The sequence below is a fragment of the Liolophura sinensis genome, chromosome 4 (genome assembly GCF_032854445.1).
Source record: "Liolophura sinensis isolate JHLJ2023 chromosome 4, CUHK_Ljap_v2, whole genome shotgun sequence".
In the NCBI taxonomy this organism is placed as follows: domain Eukaryota; kingdom Metazoa; phylum Mollusca; class Polyplacophora; order Chitonida; family Chitonidae; genus Liolophura; species Liolophura sinensis.
Window position 1 is genome coordinate 22,332,286 of NC_088298.1, and position 22,607 is coordinate 22,354,892.

At 39.2% G+C, this 22,607-nt stretch overlaps 1 protein-coding gene across 2 annotated transcripts in view; it reads left to right on the forward strand.

Moving 5' to 3' along the window:
* LOC135464729 (MAGUK p55 subfamily member 7-like) overlaps positions 1 to 22,607 on the forward strand; it is a 38,334-nt gene that overhangs the window by 537 nt on the left and 15,190 nt on the right. Inside the window, exons 2-6 of one of the 2 annotated variants that reach the window (XM_064742249.1) lie at positions 5,940 to 6,323; positions 19,039 to 19,143; positions 20,441 to 20,559; positions 21,359 to 21,436; positions 22,304 to 22,384. In XM_064742249.1, the coding sequence (XP_064598319.1) occupies positions 19,125 to 19,143; positions 20,441 to 20,559; positions 21,359 to 21,436; positions 22,304 to 22,384 (297 nt within the window). In that variant the 5' untranslated portion in view covers positions 5,940 to 6,323; positions 19,039 to 19,124. Of the gene's footprint in view, positions 1 to 5,939; positions 6,324 to 11,007; positions 11,027 to 19,038; positions 19,144 to 20,440; positions 20,560 to 21,358; positions 21,437 to 22,303; positions 22,385 to 22,607 lie in introns of those variants that run through there. The other variant, XM_064742250.1, reaches the window with a different exon arrangement.

The following is a 22,607-nucleotide window of genomic DNA, read 5'->3' on the forward strand; positions in this document are numbered from 1 at the left end:
TTCATCAGGTGACAGGGTTATTTACATGGCAGTGTTTCTCCTTTACCAAACAGTTGGTCCCGATCTGTCAAAATAATATATTGTACAGGACATTGTCCTTGTTTTGCTGCTAATTTCCATGTCTATCTGTGCAGACATTTTGGGATTTGTAAAGTTGAGGTTGATGTAACATGGCGAAGTAATGTCAGTTCATTGGCAAATCTGCTGTTCACAACAACCATCAAAGTAGACAAGAAATTGGCTGTCAGCTATTAATATTGGGTATAAGGTCTATTTCATAGCAGAGAAGACATCTACGGGTAAGGTATCTGTGCCAGATCGAGCTTTGCTTAAACTTGCTAAAAATTATGATCCAAATCTTACACGCCATGGACAATTTTTATCTCATTCTGTGGTGTATGTGAGTTGTAACACCATGATATCGCGCTTCTGCCCTTCTGGCAAATGTTCTGTCATCATTTTACCTGTGAAGCTATTGTTTACGTGCACTTGTCAAAGGGTCAGTTTCTTGTCATTTTCAGGTTCCCACACTTTTACCTCACATCGTTGTCCACCTTATGCATGTTGAGCTGTTTCATAGTCTGGAATGCTTGTGACATTGGTTCTGACATTTTTGATGATGTCAGTGTCTCAACATGATTGTTGTACATGTACCAATAGGGTTTAGGGTAGACATCGTGTCACACGTCACATGGCTCAAAACAGGCCTTATATTCGAGTTTGGCGGATATTTTCTGAAGAAATATCCAATAAATGTCAGTGGTGATGGTTGCAAAAGCAGCATAAATGTCTTAGCTTGTGAACAAACTATGTTTTAAGTGGATTTTGATATTAAGTAACGCATTTACTGATGGGGTATGTAAATATACATGTAGGTACGATGTGATACTGTTGTTTGGTCTAAGGATCTCAGCGGTATCTGCGTATCAGTAAATTAAGACATCTTTAGATCAGATATTCAGGCTACCGTCGAAAGTATCAGCGTTGTCTATATTATGGCCTATATGTCTGTTTCACAGAAGTTCTTTATATAACATATAACATAGTCTGAGATTCCTCTGGCGTTAGCTTTGGCAAAAGTTTGTTTGGCCAAAGATGTCTCATTTTTACACTTGCACACGTTCTTTTTGTTCTAACTGTATCCACTTGCACGCCAGTTATATATTGAGACAACTTAGTGTCAGGTACAATAGTAAATTAATTGTCTGTTAAGTTTAAAAAAATGCGTTATACAGTTATTAAGTATCAGTAAAAAATTCATGTGCGATGACAACTTTCCTTAGTGATGGGGGCCATCATTTGTATTTGAACACGCCCTCAGTTTCTCTCTAGCTGTCTTTTGGCTGCCATACCCAAGCTACCTTTTCAGCCAGTTTACCTACACTGCAACTGGGTATCAAACTAACCTCAATTAATAACCTCTATGAACCTCATGACATCCTTCCAAAACCTAGAACCAGTGCTCTTTAAAATTCTTTTAGATATTCTCTGATGACATTGTGGAACTGACTACCTATACATGTTAAAAAATCACAGAATGTTAATGTTTTGTAAAAAAAAAAATGGAAGTGTTATTCACGTCAAAATATGTCCCTGTTGATTAAGTATGAAATTGTCTATGATACATTGTATTGTCTGTACTACTTTGTATTGTCTGTACTACATTGTATTGTCTGTACTACATTGTATTGTCTGTACTACATTGTATACACAGGCATGAGGATTTCAGAATTGCTTGGACCACTTTTTTGGATCAGTGTACTTTTAACCTGGTAAATGTTGGGATATGATTTTTCGGTTCTCAAGAAGTTCTGCTATGGGAACCGATATCCCTGTAACAATTTTAATATTAATGACATTTCATCAAATAAATTTTGGTCTTTCTTGCAGATCTAATTATCATTTGCTTTGTAAAGTAAAAATTACCATAATTACTCAACCTTTTTGTTTAAAATGGATGAACTGTCACTGAATGATTGAGGTATCGGACTGCAAACTATGCAAAAAAGATTGGAGAGGACTGGGTGCTCTAAACTTTGTCAGTTTGAGTTATCTCCCCTACCAGAAGAGTACAGTGCAACATGTGTTAAAGGCAACTTCCACAACAGCCTTCTAATCAAACGCAACTCAGAATTCGAATTTCATATGAATTAGTTAACTTTTTTGGTCAAGGACCTTGACTGCCTTTCTGTCATTCATGAAATTCATCGGCTCTGCTACTTCCTGTCAATCGTGGCATATATATCATTGCAGACTCGCTGTATGTATACTCGTGATGGTCAATTTCAAGTGATGGTCATATTTTGCCCCTGTGTGATGTCATGCCATTAAAAATGGATACACCATAAAACCAATATTTCTATATTATAAGCCAAAACGAACAATGTACAATACCGGTTTTAATACTTTGAAATTTTTTCACAGATTAGAAAACCATTAGAAATTCAGTTTATATTAATTTGTCTCATTTAACCATGTTTTTAAGACCCAGAGACTTTAGCACTGATGTAGTAGCTTTTAGAATGTGTCGGTTCTGAAATTTGACCCTTTTCTTTTTTGTCTTTCTACAGTGTGTGTCACATTTTGATTCTCCATTTCCTTTCCTGTCATTTTAAGATGGAATCCTAACTTGTTAACCAAGGCAGTTGTGTTTTCTTAATTCCCTGACGGGGGTTATCAGCTGACAAAAAGACATGCAGCAGACGTAGTTAGCATGCCAGCACGGTGCAATAACCTAGGAGCTTCCCACCAATGCGGTCGCTGCGAGTTCAAGTCCACCTCATGCTGGCTTCCTCTCTGGTCGTAGGTGGGAAGGTCCGACAGCGACCTGCAGATGGTCGTGAATTTCCCTTGGGCTCTACCCAGTTAATACTGGCTGCCACCGTATAAATGAAATATTCTTGAGTATGGCGTAAAACACCAATCAAACAAATAACCAAGTAAAACACATGGATAAACCTCCTGGTGGCTTCCTTAATTCCATTTGTCAATAAACTGTGCACCACTGTTTGTGCAGCTCTCTGCCCATGTAGGCGGCGTGGCCCTATTTATGCCCATGGGGGAAGGGGTTTATAAACACGTTCAGGTTTCGCTTAATAAAACACCACTGTAGGCTTTCCTGGAGCAATATAGTTTGTTGCAAATAATATTTTAGTGTAATAGGTTGATCTGTTCTCACTTACATGTAAATTGGAGAAGTAATAGTTCTTGATTAAAATTAATTGGAATGGAATTATTAAGGATGAAATTTGTCACAGTTGTCACACTGTAGCCAGCAACATGGTTATTTCCTCCCTTCCCAGCAGTTTTTGTGTAGTGTTTTGGAATACTTCTATAATTCAACATAATTCTTTGAAATTTGGCAAACTTTTCACTGAATACTCTTCCACATATTTTGATGTCTTTTCTAGTTTTAGAGGAGAAAAAAATTTAAATATCAAACAAATACCACTGAAAAGAGTATGCATTTCCTCGCAGGTGCATGCCAAACAAAAAAATTCTAATATGTACATGTACCTCAAGTTGATAAATTTTAAATAAAGTCAGTGCCAAAATCTGCTGTGGGCGACTCCATTTTGCCTAAGAACTAGTCCTGAAGTCTTCTGTGTTAGGAAGGGAATTGCTGCCGGAAACCACCTAAGTGCAGTTCGTACATTTCCAGTAGAACTCTTTCTTCCAAGAAGGTAGCGAACAGTACAGTTCATTTTCCGCTTGATGATCGGGAAACCAAAATGATGGACGTAGGTTCCAAGTTTACATGAACAAGCCGGCAGTTTTAACGACTCTCATTGGCTGAGAGGCAAAACGCCCCCAGCATAATTTACAGCGTGTTAAAGATGGAGGACTGAGAAATTTATGCCAGCTTTGCTGTTTTCAGACTTTACGTGTATGGCTAGGAAAAATCGCAAAATTATGCAGCAGGCACCAGCAGATGGAAAAAAAATGTGCTCTTTTCAGCCTACTGTGTCATTGTTTAAAGTTTTCTTCTCCTTTAAACAGTGCATGTATTATGAAGTTTTTGAAAGGTTTTACTTGAAATGATCATTCGGAAAAATCCAAGGTGAATATTAAAAATCTTATTGTTTTTAGCATTTATTTTAATAAGTAATTAACTATTCACTTGGACAATAAAAATTTGAAGATGTTGAAAAGTGGTAAAAAAGCACATATACATGTAACACTGTAATAAAATAACAACTTTTTATTTTACGCACGGTTTCCTCCCACCATAATGCTGGCTGCCGTCGTATAAGTGAAATATTCTTTAGTACGGCATAAAACACCAATCAAATAAATAAATAAATATATTTTATCATTTTTTCATTATTCTCTTGAATCTGAGAGATAAATTTTCAACGTAATTTGGAAATCAGCAGTTTATTAACTTTCAAAATGTACATAGCAACTCCACCGTAGTATCCTTTACGCTATGCTAACATACTCTCATTTGTTAATATTGCGTCATCAAATTGATCTTCAATGGCCTTCACAGCTGGACAAGAACAGCAGTCATTTTTTCTTGTTGACATACATCGCAATTTGACAGAAACACCAGCTTCCAATTGTCCATCTTATTTGTTGATGGACTTTTAACTGGAATGTGGTTACTGTTTCATTGGATTCAGTACATTTGTTGGAAGAATGCCAGGATCAGATGCTAGCACCTTGGCACCTTCATTGCTTTGCACTTAGTCACCTTTATTATTCCACACATTGATTCTTTCATTGCTTCACACCTTTAAACATCTTGATTGCTTTCCACCTAGTCACCTTCATTACTTCACACCTTGACTCCTTCATTTAATCACACCAGTCATGTTTGATTGCTCTCAGAGCTGAGCGCCAAGCAAGGCAGCAGTCAGTGCCATTTTTACATGTCTAGTGACTTTTGATCATATGTCCCCGACGTTGAGACAGATGCTGTAAATATTACTCTGTCACTGAAGCTGTCTTAGCCCCTCTATGTAAAATAAATGAAGGTCCAAATAACGCCCTAAGCCAGAGAATCAAGACATTTGATTTATTTTTATTTATTTCGATTTGTGTTTAATGCCGGCAATATTTAATTCTCGGCAATATTTCACTTATACGACGGCAGCCAGCATTATTGTGAGAGGAAACCGAGCAGAGCCCAGGGGAAACCCTGGGCCATCCACAGGTTGCTGGCAGACCTTCCCACGTACGGTCAAGACATTTGAGAAAAGACTGTATAATGTTATCTCACAGATTAGCTCTGTAATTGGTTTGATAATATTATTGATGTTAATAAAAAACAGGGGCCTCTGTGGCTCAGTTGGTTAGCGCACTAGCGCAGCGTAACGACCCAGGAGCCTCTCACCAATGCAGTCGCTAGCTCACGCTGGCTTCCTCTCCGGCCGTACGTGGGAAGGTTTTCCAGCAACTTGCGGATGGTCGTGGGTTTCCCCCAGGCGCTGCCTGGTTTCCTCCCACCATAATGCTGGTCGCCATCGTATAAGTGAAATATTCTTCAGTATGGCATAAAACACCAATCAAATAAATAAATCAAATAAAGTTAATAAAAAAAATGTATTTCAACAGAGTTAGGATAAAGCACAGGTATGTGTGTCCTCTAAGAGGTAGATTCATGTGAATTTAGACCTAATGGTCAGTTGATTGCCATTGGGGTATTTTTTGGCATGTCTGTCACTTGAGTTGAACTGTAGAATAGTCCTTTTCCTCATTGATCAATCGAGATGAAAGGTGAGAAAATATTGATGTATTCAACCTGCCCGAGATTCAGCTGACTCTTTGAATGTAAACCCCATGCTGGCAGTCAATTTTTTAGTTAGAGCGACCTCGCCGTCTTAGGCTGATCTTGATGCTGATTTGATGTGCTGTAAAATTGATTTTTCATTCAGTGTCTGAATCAGGACAGAATTGCCACTGTAATTGAGACATTTGTCCATTCATGTTGACAGGGTAATGGAACACTCCTATTCTGGGCACGTTTGGTGTGGAGCAAAAGGAGGAGGAGGATGCTGGCTGACAGAGCTGCCTGTCACCCCCTCCAGGAGCAGGAAGATGGACTGTTCCAGGGAGCCATCATAGATGATGGAAGCAGAGACATAGAGCTCCCAGTACACAAGCCAGCAGAATCACCAGACTGCGGGGAACACTAGCTGCTGTGTCTCCCTAGACAGACTTTCTGCCAGGATTTCGTCCTGGGACAACCATTTGAAGCATATAAACACCACAGATATATGTAACAGTACTGCAAGCTTCACCGATGCCAAGTTGATCTGGATGTCTCCGGACACCGGGCAATGTGGGAAGACTGTCTGAAAATGAAATTCACCATGATGGTAAGTTGCTCTCTTCGTGTATCTCTTTAATTTTCCTCGCTAGCTGGTTGGTTCGAGATCACCAGCGAAGGAATTCTATTCATAACTATTGATATGGTTATGGCTGTAGATTTCTATCAGTCAATCAGTTATGATATCGGCAGTGAGATCGGACTGGTACGTGCTGCCAGTTTAGATGTCTTGATTATTCACCGGAGAAATCTGATGGCATTGAGTGTTCCTGAAATGTTGATGTGTCCCGTTCATTTAATATAAAAAAAACAATATCCTTGACAATTTTCACGTTTTATATTTCTGTCATTGGATACAATGACGCTGGACTTTGACCCACTTTTACATTTTATGTGTATCATCAAGACAAAAATAAACCCACGGACACATTATATGCCTACCTAAAATTTTTACGACATGTAGCTTTGTCTTCATTACGATGGAAGGTGAAAAAATGTGACATGCATGTACACAATGCCTCATATCTCATGGAGGGTCGCTTTTTAGAGACTTCTACAATATTAATGGCATTTAAACTTGACTTTTGGAACAAAATATCTGACTGCTGAGGTAGATTGACAAGGTGCCATTTGCCAGTTATCACACTGTCGTTGCTCCTCTGGTTTTACTTTCTATGCTGTACATCATATAATCTATTATATTGTATTCAGGCTTCTCCCGGTGGACCAGATATCCCTGAGGCCTGACCCCTTAGCAATGTTTAATGCTAATGTGTGTAATATATAATGACAACATAGCATTCTAAAAGATTCTACACCAGTCATGTCTTATAATTTTGAAAGAGAGGAGTGCATATTTGTACACATGTAAGAAAAAAAAAACATATATTTTGGGAAATCACCTCCAAATTAGGACATTTGTGGGTGCAAATTGTGAAACAAACCATTGGAAACTATGGGCCAAATGTCAGCCCCTGGAGCAGTTTCTCGTTTTTAGGCTACACTGTATGTCCTCTCCTACAGTGACATATATCACACCTCTCATACTGGTATTGACACAGACAACTGTGTGATTTTGTTGCTCTACTGGCACAGAATAAGAGTAGAGACCAGTGAAGTACATGTACATGTGATTATGAGCTTGAACTGTCCACATGTGCTATGATTAATTGGGGACCAGGTCATGCATTATCTGTTGTCTGTGATATGGTGTTCCAGTGAATCAGCACTATGGATAATTGGATATGTCATTAGTCTACTGCATGGAGACACTAATGCTGAAATAATGCTGAAAGTAATGTTAGACCCCAAGCAACGCCTAGGAAACAAATCCAGACAGTCCTACTAAAGCCTACATGTTCCCAAACACCGAATAAATAAATATACATATATGCTGTAATGAAACGCTAGGCCATTCTAGGGCCTTCGGAGCCAAAGTGGCTATTGTGCCGACACAGCGCAATAACTCAGCAGCCTCTCACCATTGCGGACGCTGTGAGTTCAAGTCCAGCTCATGCATCCTGGCTTCCTGTCCAGGTGCATGTGATAAGGTCTGTCAACAGCCTGCCAATAGTTGTAGATTTCCCCACAGGTTCTGCCCAATTTCTTTCCACTGTAAACCTGGCCACCGTAGTGTAAGTGAAATATTCTTGAGTATGATGTAAAACACCAATTAAATAAATAATTAAATACATGTACCAATCCTGTTACTTTAATAATAGTTCAATCCTGTTACTTTTAACAGAAAAGACAATGTTAGAGAACATTGACATTTACACATATATGTACATGTAGGTCAGGGGGCACATGTAAATGTAGGTCGGTGCACATGTAAATGTACATGTAGGTCAGGTGGCACATGTAAATGTACATGTAGGTCGGGGCACATTTAAATGTAGGTCAGGGGACACATGTACATTTAGGCCAGGGAGCACATGTACAAGTAGACCAGGGAGCACAGGTAAATGTACATGTAGGTCAGGGGCATAGATGTACATGTAGGTCAGGGGGTAGAGATGGATCTTTTTGAGGAATAATGCTGAAAGTAATGTTAGACCCCAAGCAACGCCTAGGAAACAAATCCAGACAGTCCTACTAAAGCCTACATGTTCCCAAACACCGAATAAATAAATATACATATATGCTGTAATGAAACGCTAGGCCATTCTAGGGCCTTCGGAGCCAAAGTGGCTATTGTGCCGACACAGCGCAATAACTCAGCAGCCTCTCACCATTGCGGACGCTGTGAATTCAAGTCCAGCTCATGCATCCTGGCTTCCTGTCCAGGTGCATGTGATAAGGTCTGTCAACAGCCTGCCAATAGTTGTAGATTTCCCCACAGGTTCTGCCCAATTTCTTTCCACTGTAAACCTGGCCACCGTAGTGTAAGTGAAATATTCTTGAGTATGATGTAAAACACCAATTAAATAAATAATTAAATACATGTACCAATCCTGTTACTTTAATAATAGTTCAATCCTGTTACTTTTAACAGAAAAGACAATGTTAGAGAACATTGACATTTACACATATATGTACATGTAGGTCAGGGGGCACATGTAAATGTAGGTCGGTGCACATGTAAATGTACATGTAGGTCAGGTGGCACATGTAAATGTACATGTAGGTCAGGGCACATTTAAATGTAGGTCAGGGGACACATGTACATTTAGGCCAGGGAGCACATGTACAAGTAGACCAGGGAGCACAGGTAAATGTACATGTAGGTCAGGGGGCATATGTACATGTAGGTCAGGGGGTAGAGATGGATCTTTTTGGACACGTCAGAGCCCAGACTGACATCCCCAAATTCTTAGAGGAAACCCCTATTTTATACCCTTTGGTCACATGACCAAACAGCTAAATTCGAGCTAAAACGGCGTGGTAAAACTAATTAAATTACGTTTAGATACCCAAAACCACTTACAGGGGTTTTTAGAGCAGGTTTCAAGATTAGTAAACAATTTCATCTAGAGAGTGTGCAATGAGCATAACTGGTTCATTTAGGTGCAGCAGCAAGTGACGCAATCAACTAACAGGTAGGCCAAACATGGCAGTGATGGGTAACCGCCAAGTGGAGATAAACTGGAATGGAGCAAGTTTCTAAGCCACATTATTTATAGTCTTCAAAGACTGTAGAATCAGAACCTATAGTTCATTACACTACTTTAAGTAATAATTTCTACTAGCTCACTCAAAATATGCAGTAGGGGGTCAAATATCGGGCTGAGTCTAACTTTGAGGTCAACCAGTGCAGTACTGTGGCTCCTAATCTCAGAAAAAATAATCCCATTAGGATTGCTTTATACGGATCATCAAGCTACCAAAATTAGTTAATTAACAGTGGTTAATACCAGAATAAATATAACAAATAACAGTGAAATAGCATCATAACATGTGTAAACAGCTCTGATGCAAACATGACCGAGAGTAGTACATGAAGTGCACATAATGTGACCATTGCGCCAACAACATGGCCGACACGAACGAGGGAATAAGAGCTGAAAACATTGGGTATACCCAGAGTAAAAGAGAGCCAAAGGTATGAAAAACAGTCAATTCAGGTATTTAGCACTTTGGTTTTTCCTGTTTTTCAAGTTTAGTTTTATTTAGAATTCTACGAAAGTGTGTTTGGTCCAAGTCGGATAGTTCATATTACACACAAGCACTGTTCATGCAATACATAGTACATAAGTATCACAGTATGTTCGATCTTTTGAGATGACCTTTTAAATACATGTACATGTATTTTGTGATGTCACGCTCTTATATGTACACGTACGACATGTAAAGGATGGAGCCTCCGTGATTCAGTTGATTAGCATGCTAGCGCAGCGTAATGACCCAGGAGCCTCTCACCAATGCGGTTGCTGTGAGTTCATGTCCAGCTCATGTTGGCTTCCTCTCTGGCCATACATGGGAAGGTCTGGCAGCAACCTGCGGATGGTTTTGGGTTTTCCTTGGGCTCTGCCCGGTTTCCTCCCACCATAATGCTGGCCACCATCGTATAAGTGAAATATTCTTGAGTACTATGTAAAACAACAATCAAATAAATAAAATAAATATGTAATGGAAAACCTCTCACCAATGCGGTCGCTGTGAGTTCAAGTCCAGCTCATGCTGGCTTCCTCTCCGACTGGTTGTCGGAAGGTCTGTCAGAAACCTGCAGATAGTCGTGGCTTTCCTTCCACCATAATGCTGGTCGCCATCATATAAGTGAAATATTCTTGAGTAATTTGTAAAACACCAATCAAGTAAATAAATAAATAAATGTCATGGATAAAACGGCGAGAGAGAAATGCCGTTTTCGAACAAATACAGTACTGCAAATGTACAGGGATATCATGAAAAATGTACGTAATTTTGTTACTCTAGTTACACTGTATGTAAATACATGTGTTATGTAACAGTTCATCTAGTTATGGATATACATGTACATGTATGAAGAAAAGATATTATACTTACACGTGACTGGTACATTTCTGTGATAGAGCACACTCAGACCTTTATCCGTCACTCCAATGACAAGGGTGGAGGAATGTGATTGATTTGTCAGGGAAAAAGCGTCGAACTGTAACACGGTGATCAATATTACAGGCTTCGTTACTGGTATTATCCAGTGCACGTTCTACCAAGACGAATTTCCCTCTCGACCCTTTTTTTCCTTGGCCACAAACCATGTTTCAGGCAATTCCATGGTTCTGCACCCCTCGAAGCTTGCATTGATCAGGCTAAACAAGCGCCCAATTAAAGGTAAGCTGGAGTTTGTCCAGTCAATGGCATTCATGAGTGCCCGCACGAGACAGAAGAATTGAAGCCCTGTGGCCCTGTGAAGGCAAGCGGATTAGTAATGCGATAGCTCTGATCGGCTTATTGCCTTCTGTCATTACTGTACACAGAGCAGAGGTCTGCTACTGTTAAATTACATGTACAATGTTAATGATTTAAAAGTCCTATATTGTGTTGGCTAATTTTGAGGTGCCTCTGTAAATTAATGCTTCTCCAGGAACTTCTAAAAAAAAAAAGAAAAATTTTTGTTGTTATTCAATACTTAAAGAAGGACACAATGTCAACCTAATTAGAAAACAAACTGTGTTGAGAGAAAAAATTTAAGGTTTTGATCCAAAACTTTCAAGGTGACAAAAAAAGATGCAACTCTGAATAATGCTTTCATTCTGAAACCTCAGTTTTAAGGGAGCATAATGTGAATGGAATAAATTTGTGTGAAAAGTTAACTTTTTAGCGACAGACCAATCATAACAATTTACTTGTTAGTTTTAATGCAGCTTCATTAGTTTTACAGGCGCCCAACATTTTAGGGGCTTAAACATTTTTCGGGTCTAAACTGGATGTATAGATATATGGCCATTCTAGCAGTCCAATGTATTAGATTCCTTCAGGGAAAAGCAAATATAACTGGTGAACATGGTGAATTCAAAAGTATAACAAGGATATTGTAGCTTTCAAGTTTAAAGAAAAGCAGAATGTTATATTTAATTAAGCCAAAAGAAAGGTGATATTTGAAGCAAGGCGAATATGAGAAAATTACACCGAGTCTTATTTGTCATATGGGCTATCATGTGTGCCTTGGATGATAAATTTTCCCCATGCAGGTAGTCAGGGGCTGTACATTTATTGTGCTTCGAATACTGAACTACTCAGTTTTTCAAGCTTAACATTTTTTATGTGACATATTTTACTTGATTCTAATTGAAACATCCAACTTATTGGGCCACTTAAAGAGCTTTTTGTGAAGTTTTGAAACCGAAAGTGTTGACATGGAAGGTGTCTTATTAATTAAGGCCTGTGTGTGCTTCTGAACGTGCAATTTGACAAACCAAGCTTCATGTGAAATACAGCAATTTGAATTGCTCAAGGTTGCACACATTTCATGTGCATCATTTATAGCAGTTGTTTAACAATCCATAAACGGAAGATTGAAATTACATATTATATAGGGTAAACTTCTAACTCAGGAAAAATATCAGCCAGAAAGATTTGTTTCCTCAGATAATAGAGACATTTTAGTTAAAATTTCAGGGTAGTACATATATGGTATCGTAGTTGTGTATTTATTTATTTATTTATGGCAACACAAATTTTATTTTTTGTTAATAAAAAATTGTTTTGTTGTTGTTAATAACTAAAGAAAAAGAACTGAAAATCCTTATTTTAAATTTGAATGATCTTGGTAAATTCCTCAATCTTTTCGGTTTTTGTATAACTATATATTGTGAAGGCATTATTCTGCGTGACAGATAAAATTATATGTGTTGTGAAGCTCTGAAAGTCTGGCCAATCCAACCAATGTAGTTTTGTCTCTTAAATCAAATAAAACATGAGCATAAATTACACTGAAAGTTTCTTTCATATGCGAAAAGGGTTGAGGAATTAGGGTAGATGATTTTCCTACTTTTCAAGACTTTTCAGTTGTGTAGATGTGCCTTTTGCAAGAACAATTTCCCACAGATTATATGGTTTTTCACTTTGATTTTTATTTTTTGTTTTACGCCATACTCAAGAATATTTCACTTATTTAATGACTTCCAGCATTATATGGTTAGAAGCAACCAGACAGATTGCTGGCAGTCAAGCCTTCCCATGCACGTATGACTGGAGAGGAAGCCAGCATGAGCTGGATTTGAACTCACAGCAATCGCATTGGTGAAAGGCTCCTGGTCGGTTGATTGTGCTGCTCTACCATGCTAACCATTGGGCCACACAGAAAGAGAATCTGTACATGTACATATTGTTAAAGACACACATGCATTTAAGGAAAACCTTCATGTAACCTAATATTGCCTTGGCATACAACCACATGGTTGTTTGAATTGAAGGATTTTATCACAGTATTTATGATAAGTCTGTCGATTCATGTATATTTATACTGTGATTATTGGCTTCAGTTTTCTCACACGTATGTATAGAAACCCTCCCCTTTGAAATTGCTGTGGTCTCTTGGGAAGTTTCAGTGGCAGTGGAAAAACTATTGGATGTACATTGTAAAAAAGGCATGTACATGTATACCCATGTGGCTGTGGTAAGGCAGACGCTGTACGAGTAGCTACAGCCCCAATGGCAGACAATGTACAAGTAGTTACAGCCCCAAGAACAGACAATGTACAAGTAGTTACAGCCCCTAGGACAGATGGCGTGCGTGTAGTTGCAGCCCCAAGGACAGGAGATTTTCGTTTGAACCGGCCTTTGTCAAAGTCTGAAGTTTGCAGACAAATTTACGGCTCTGTTGGCATCTTGATTGTTTTCCATCCTGGCTGGAAATTTATTTGCCACGGAAATGGTAGCTCATCGTTCCTCTAATGGCTGATGGAGCATAGATTTTAGTTTGCTCGGGTGTCCGTGTCTTTGCTGTGTGGGCCAGTCATTCATCTGAAGAATAATGGCCTAGCGGGACAAGCTGTGAAAGCATGTGGCAGGTTCTGTGAGGGATCTTGTTTCGGCATCAGCAGGAAGCTAAACGCAAAGATGTTGAAAGATGTGAAAGTTTTTGCTGTTAAAATCATTGTGTGTTTATGTAAAATATTTGACAATGCGTTGCTTGAAAAGGGCCACTCACATTCCCTCCTTGTTTACAGTTTCGAATGTACATGTGAAATCAATGAGATTCAAAAATTTTTGTTTTTTTATTAACATCTTGTACATTTTTTTGGTTTTTGAAACGAAACTTCTAAAATGCTAGCATAAGGGCATACCAATCTAAGTGGTTGTTTCACAAGTGGAATCAATGTTTTTTTCAATGTCCGAAGAGGGTGTAAATATAAAGTTTAATTAACGCTTGAAAATCATCTAATTTGTGGGAATTAAGCAAGGCTGCTCAAACAAACATGGTGTCACCTTAGTTAAAGAAATAAATACTTTGTCTAAAATAGCAGGAACATTTTCACCTTTGCAGAAATACATTTTTTACTGAAATAGTCAGTTTACATTTTCCAGCGTTCAGATTTCTTAAATAAAGTGTGGTGGTTAAGGGCAGGGGGTGGGGCATCCTTGAATCAGACTAATCCCCTCCCCCATCATCACATACTAGGGTAATTGTCTACACATGCAGCTTTGCCATTTGTTCTTCCACCCTAGACAAGTGTCAAGAACCTCTTCTCTCTGGTCTCTGACCAACAACAGCTTCAAACTAGCTCGTGCCTGCAGGCAACCTTGACACCCTCTAATTTAAGAACAAATATTATCGGCCACGATTGATAGTTCCCATTAGCTGTGGCCCCCTGGGGTAATCAACTGAGATGAGAATTAAATCCCCTTGGTCCCACTCCATAACCTCTGCCCTCATTGCCTGCCATGCCTGAGCACCTGAGGCAGAGATCAATTTCTCATCCTGCCTTGCAAGGAGCTTGGCTATTCATGGTTATTATAAGTCCAGACTGCTCAGTCCAGTTAGTACGCAGCACAGAGATTATCTGCTGATTACAGCCTATCTATTATTCACCAATTGCTTATTGCTAAGACAACATGTACATGTAAACTCCTTTTCAGCTTGCCTTACGAAGTAAGGAGAAGTATTGTGAGATGGGGTCAGATGCTGCTGGTGGCAGTGTTATCAGTGTCCAGTTTGGTTAAAGTGTTTGGCCAATCATAGGGTTGTAGTGGCCTCCCATAGTACACAGGCAGCCACTCGTCAGAAGCCATTTGCATATCAAAGACCAGGAAAGCCTTTTACCTCGCAGCTCAACATTTACTACTCAGCTGTTCACAAGGTTGAAATTGCCTGCCATAACACATTGATTGCCAAATGCAGTTTTTTTTACATATCAAAGACCTCTGGGGTTTAAAAGTTGTGCTCAAACTCCCCACAGTGTCTTTTACCACCACAATGATTTACAATTCCATAACATGTGAACTTACTGCTCTGCAATCCTTACACATGCAATAAACAGTCATACTGGTGACAGTATAATAATTTTTCGTCTTTCTTGTTGATTTAATGTCAAGATCTTAGCACTGTATAATTACGGGATAATATCTGTGTATGGCAGTGTCAGTCATTCAACTTTTTGGGGTTTAGAGGTCAATATTTGAATGTATCACATGACTAGAACATATTGCAGTTTTGCAAACTGCTCAATCAGGTGAGTTATCGGTATTCTCCGAATGCCTTGTTAATCAAAAGCAGCTATAGCTAAATCATGGAGCATGTGCATGTACATTGTAAATAAAGCAACCAGCCAGGTATAATATTGCAAGAAATCTTGGTACATAAACAGCGTTGCTTGGCAATCGGCATATTTAAAGAGAAATAGACGAATTACTGGCAGGCTCAGTGTCAGTATAGTGTGACTGAATGGATCAAGCATTTTGTCTGGTGTCTTCAACATGACATTCGAGTTAAGGCAGCACTGCAAGAAAGATGGTGGTGGAGGTGCAGGGGTGGACATGCCAGCGTGGCATGATGACCCAGGAGCCTTTCACCAATGTGGGCCCCCTGTGACTTCAAGTTCATGCAACTCATGCTGGCTTCCTCTCCGACCATACGTGCGAAGGTCTGTCAGCAACCTGAGGATGGTTGTGGGTTTCCTTCTGCCATAATGCTGGCTGGCGTCACATAACTGAAATATTTTTGATTACGCTATCAAATGCCAACCAAATAAATAAACTAAATATGTTGCCTGTGGTTCTTGGTTTTGACCTGCTACAAGGAAGTACCATTGTAAAATGACGGGAGTAATGTTCAAATCCCATTCAAAGCTAACGAGGAAAGAAATGCTTATCAGCCTGAATATCATTACTTATGTCAAGGAAGTTATGTATTTGGTGGTGTTTATTTGTCAACAATTTCGGCAATTAAAGAAGATATGGACAGATTAAAAAGAAATTAGCTCAGTTTTTCAGCCAATTAAGTTTTGGCATCAGTATGGAACTGAAGGAAGGCTCTATTCTCGTACCTATATTTTACTAAGGCAACATCTCAGCTGTGAACTAGACCTTGCACAATAGTTCAGTCGATTTGTTGGCTAAAGAAAGAACCTTATCCATAACTGTAAGCTTTTTTTTTTTGAGTTAGTTATAGTTGTTGTTGTTTTTGTTTTGTTTTTTTTTTGTTGTTTTTTTTTTTGAGCTTTATATTACACAATTTTTTTAAAGTGTGGCCTGAACTAGGTGAACAATGCACCAGATGGGCGTGAACTCTGATAAAGTGGGGGGGGGGGGGGGGGGGGGGGGAATATAGTCTGCTTTCATGTTTAGTCTGTGTGAAAATCTTTGACACACTCTCTAACAGCCTTCACTGCCAAGCCTGGTGATTAACACAGACGGTTACATTCCACGCTTTTTGCTTCACAGCACTGCTTATAGCTGCTAAATCGGTCCTATCGGACGGCTTCCGCGATTAGTTTTGTCAGGATGCACAAAAATGCTGATTGGCTGAAGCCACGATTGTGTTCAAGGGCCCGTAAAAGAGAAGATATGAAAACAATTACAGCTGGATAGAAGTGCAAGGCGAACTGAATGAGGTGGCCTCCAAAATCAATATGGCCGGATCCTATTTTTCACGTTCATCCTTGCGTATTTACATTTTGATTCGTTCAGTAGGAGATAATCGCTTAAGATAACAAGGCAGATCTATGTCCTGTCAGGGTCGCCTCTCGACACGTCGAGTTCTGAGGCTGACTGGCTGTCTTGACTGAACCCAAGCTACCGCCTGTTAAAACATTCCACGCTGTCGTTTTTGACTCCGCATGTAGCTAAGGGATGTAAGTCTGTTTAACTTAGGAGAGTGAATTTAAGAAGGTGGAGTCAAGAATTAATGTTATCTAGCAATCCTGTTTTAAATGTTTAATATCCACAAATTCACCCATATCTAACTGCATACATGCATGTGTATATACCAGGGGCCTCCGAATGGGGCTGGAATGCCAGCACTTGGCACAAATGTGGTCGCTGTGAGTTCAATTCTAGCTCATGCTGCTTCCTCCCTGGCTATTTGGGGATGATCGTGGGTTTTCCCCTGGTTTCTGCCAGGTTTCCTTCTACAATAATGCTGGCTGCTGTCGTGTAAGTGAAATATTCTTGAGTACGGCGTAGAACAGCAATCAAATAAATAAATAAATGTATACACCCTTTATATGTACATGTGTGCCTGTGGAGGGACAGGCATGTGATCCTTAAAAGGACTGTGGTTAATGTGCTAGTGCAGTGTAATGACCCAGGAGCCTCTCACCAATGCGGTCGCTGTGAGTTCAAGCCCTGCTGAACAAGTCCTGTTCCACTCATGCGGCCCTCTAAAGAAATCATCCGACCATATGTGGGAAGGTCTGTCAGCAACCTGCCGGTTCGGCCCGCTTTTCACCTACCATAATGCTGGCTGCCATTGTATAAATGAGATATTCTTGAGTACAGCGTAAAAACCAGTCAAAAGTAAAGAAAAAGATTGTATAATATGGCCTTGGAATTGCAAAGCTATCTTCCACTTCATCATTAGCTTGTTCATTTCCCATGCTAGCTTCCACTTGATCAGTTGCTTGTTCATTTCCCATGCTAACTTCCACTTGATCATCTGCTTGTTCATTTCCCATGCTAACTTCCACTTCATCATCTGCTTGTTTGTTTCCCATGCTAACTTCCACTTGATCATCTGATTGTTCATTTCCCATGCTAACTTCCACTTGATCATCTGATTGTTCATTTCCCAGCTAACTTCCACTTGATCATCTGCTTGTTCATTTCCCAGCTAACTTCCACTTCATCATCATCTTGTTCATTTCCCATGCTAACTTCGACTTCATCATCTGATTGTTCATTTCCCATGCTAACTTCCACTTCGTCTTACACGCTACACATACTTCAGCATGTGATAGAAGTGTCTGAATATACACAGAGCTTGGTATATGAGTGCTTATATAATACATGTGGGAGCCAACATACATGGTCTGTAATTTTTTTTGCATATTTGCAAGATGTTTATTCAAGCATATTCTGAAGGCATTGTTCTGTGTAGACTGATAAAATCATACTTTTTATGAAGCCTGAAATTGGCCAATCCAACCAATTGGCCAAAGTCTGATAATAAAAATGCATAAATTGCACTGAAAGTTGCTCTTTCATATGGGAAAAGGTTGTGGAATTAGAGCATGTTCTGGCCAAACATCCCTCTTGAAAACTGTTGTCTTTAAATTCTAGCCTTGGACAAGCTGGTGATCAGATTAGTCAGGCTTAGGTTGTTGGGAAAGCAGGTGACAGATTACACTGAAGTATCACATAGTATGTCCAATGTACATGTACTCACTGATTTCCCTAGAGTACAGACCTCATCAGTTGTGATGGTAAACAGAGCCTTAGTACATGTACATGCAGTTCTGCCGATCTTGTGCCAAAGACGGTTAAAGCTGCCTGAGCAATATAATCATGTACAACTAGATGCAGGTGATTTTTCCCCTACCTATGAGAGATGCCCAATTAAAAAAGCAAAAAAAAGGTCTAAATAAAAATGAGACATAAATTTGAAAATTAAATTTAATGATCTGATGCTAAAATGGTATGATTTAATCTTTAGTACTTCATTTTGTTATTTTCTTATTAGTATTTAGCCTATTATTAGGTATGTGTATACATGTATAATCACCATAACAAGCTTTAATTTGCATAAATTTGGCCTTTACATATGGTATAATAGCTGTATTCTGACGCCTAGTCTACTGTTTCTAATGACACTGGGATAAACCAGTGGTTGAGTGACTGGTGTACTCTTTAGGAAAGTTCTCATTCAGTATTTTGATGTTTCATTGTGCATCATAAATTTTCAGATGGAAACAGCAGAAGCCATGCATTGAAGAGTTTTGATTGGATGGAGCGCCACCTAGCGGCTAGATGTTGAAGTGATGGCTTGTACATGTTGTATATGGATACAGGTAGGCAGTATAGTGACAAGTGCAGTCACTGCAAGCAATAATGTAAAAATCTTGTGTGCTAGGCTCTTCTCATCTCTTATTGTTGTTAAGTTTTATTGCACTCATCAAGTCCACAGGATATACAAACATTTATTATAATAATAAAAACTGAGGTCACATATAATGGCAGCTTATAGCGAGACAGTGTATTAATACAGCGTATGATTCCACTTAGCATATACATGTATGCATGTATTACTGAAATGTACTACTGGTGTAAAAAAATCCTTTAAACATCTTTGTCTAATTAACACCTTTATGAAATACATCAAGGAAACAAATTCGTTAAGAAAAGAAATCTTCTGAGGAACTTGAAACTTTCATCTGGAAAGAAGACAATTTATCAGGTGACAAAAATCAAATCAGCTGCATGTGGCTGTAAATATCTAAATAAAAAGCTGGGCACATGTATACGTATCATTTTTCCAGCCATGCAAGTAAATGTTATAGATTCTGATCAGGTTTTTTAAACCATGTCATTCTTGGACAATAAATGTGCCTTTTTTTTTGGATTGGGTAAAAAATCAGGTTATTTTCAGACCTTGAAAAACGTAAATTTTGAGAGTACATGTAACGTTGCAAGCCAAGGTATTGAAAAAGCTCAGTTGAGATATCAAGGTTGAACCTCCTGTAGTTTAGCCCCAAAAAACCCCTTGAATTTTAGTTTATAAAACCATCCTTAGTTACTGTATACAGTGTACTGACAAATATTTTTATATATAACCAATTTAAAATTGCTGTCAAAGTCACTACTGTATGTATGTGGAAGGCTGAGTTACTAGTAAACTCATTACAATCATTTTACAAAGAAGCCTGGAAAATGTAAATTTTAAACCGGGAAAAGTTTTGAAAAAGCCTTGGAAATTTGAAATCTTAAAGGTGCATGAACGCTGATTGGCTGATGCCTCGTTCATTTAAAAGGTAGAGTCAAGCCCGGGTCAAGTCACTCCTAAGACCTTAAAAGAGGAAGTTCTAACTTCCTCGCCTGGCGTTCAGCATGAAGGGGATAGTGCAATGACTGGTTGACCCGTATCAGTATAATGGCTCGGGCAGGGTGGCTTACTTGCCTTTGGTAAGGCGTCTCAATGAAGCAGCACTAGATTAGACAGCAGTGGAAATCCGTCCTGCAACAAGGAGGCACATTACATGCACTTTAAAGATTCCTTCGTCCTCATGCGACTGCAAAATTGTTAAGTATGATGTTAAACGCCAAGCACTCACTCTCTCTCTCATTCAAAATGTTTGTTATGTTTACCAGGTGTAGCACAGGTGGGGGCATCGTTAGACTACATACAGCACCAGGTGAAGGCAGAAGCGGATGACATTGGCTTCCTCAAGTCTCTTCTCTTCTCTCAACATTTACACAAAATTATACCGGTAAAATGTCACTCTGGTTAAATTTTCTAATTGTGCATGTAGATTATAAATTACATTTAGGCAAAGGTATACGAGATTTTCATGGTGTTTTTATACATGGTCAGGATCAGGATCTTACATGTGTTTCCATTTGAAGAGTCATTGTTGAATGGTTAAACATGATAAAAGATGTATGACCTTTATTTCCTAAAACTTGGGAGGTGCAGGTTCAATCCCAGCCTTGGACTGAGAATTTGTTGCCTTGCAGTCCAGCTGCTTTCAATGTTTGTGGGATCTTGTTGACAATAAGCTGTCAAAACATTTCACTCTCAATTTTTTTTCTTAGAAAAAAATATAGAAAATACAAAAAATCACTCAGGTTCATGCGAATAATTTGAAGTCCAGAGGAATGGCTTTAATTGTGTTTAAGAGAAGTCATTTAATAGCCCAATTCCTGCTTTTTTGCTACATATTTGGACTATGTATGCATTATTGACCTAAGAATCATTTTAGGGGCAAACAAAGCTCACAATAGGCTTTTGGTGCTGAAACTCACATATTTCCTAACCCTACATTCCTCCACATTGAACCCTGAGATATTTTTGTGATTGCTTACACCTGGAGGACTGCAGAACTAAGTCTTTCCAAAAGGATTTCATCCTACCTTCCTAACACTGGGATATTTGGTGACTGCTTACACGGGAGGACTGTAGGAATAAATTGTCCAGACTGCTACAAGAAGATAGCATTGTGATATGGCTGAAATAATGTTAAAGGTGACATTAAACTAATAATTTTTTATTTATTTTACATATAACAGATTTACCGTTGTATGGAGAAACTGAACATGCCGGCAGCGGGCCCATATCTTGAGTGTGCCACAGGATTAACAGGGGAGGTAAGCACTGAATTTGTTCCCTATGTTACTTTATTTTGACATGACATTTTCCTCTTCCTTGATATGATATTACAACAAGAAATAACTGTACATATTTTGGTACATTGCAGTACATGCAGTTAAGGACAGAGAATATGGTCAGTTAACCATAATGTATGTAGAAATGTATATTTGAATAATACACCAATAAATAATCATTATTTAATCCGGGGCCTCCGTGGCTCCGTCGGTTAGCGCGCTAACGCAGCGTAATGACCCAGGAGTCTCTCTCCAATGCAGTTGTTGTGAGTTCAAGTCCAGCTCATGCTGGATTCCTCTCCGGCCGTACGTGGGAAGGTTTTCCAGCAACCTGTGGATGGTTGTGGGTTTCCCCCAGGCTCTGCCCGGTTTCCTCCCACCATAAGTTTGGCTGTCGTCGTATAAGTGAAATATTCTGAGTGAGTACGGCGTAAAACACCAATCAAATAAATAAATAAAATTATTTAATTCCAGCTCTTTGTGTTGGGGGCAAGACTAAAGTTGTGAGTTTTTTCAGGTGCATGTACCTGGCGAAGCTCGGTGGTTTATTCTCTGGCACGCAACTTGAATTTTCAAATCCATGCCTTCTTGTTTCTGCTGGGAATATAGGTCAAAACGTTAGGTACATGAATGTAGCATGTCAGTGTCCTCCACTCATAAACCTGACTGCAGATACTGTATGATGGGAGTGAAAAATTCCTTAACACAGTGTTAAACACCAGTCAAATCAATAAATGAGTCCTACTTGTTCATAAGTATCAAATTTAATCATTATTAAATCTCATTACATACATAACAGTGTAACAGATTACTTGGAAATTTTGGTGATGGAATGTCTTCTACTTTCAGCTGCTGGAAGACTTAAGCCCCTGTCGACATCACCCAGATGTAGCAGAGCTGATAGACATCTTGTCCTACCCGCACATGCTGGTGAGTTACTTGACTAATGTATGCACGATGTTCGTTTAATGGAAGGGTTTTGGCCACGAGGTTGGGATGGGCGTGGCCACTAGGTTGGGATAGGTGTTGCAATGAGGTTGGGATGGGCGTGGCCACTAGGTTGGGATGGGTGTTGCAATGAGGTTGGGATGGGCCTGGCCACAAAATTGGGATGGGCGTGGCCATGAGGCTCGGATGAGTGTGAGAACATCAT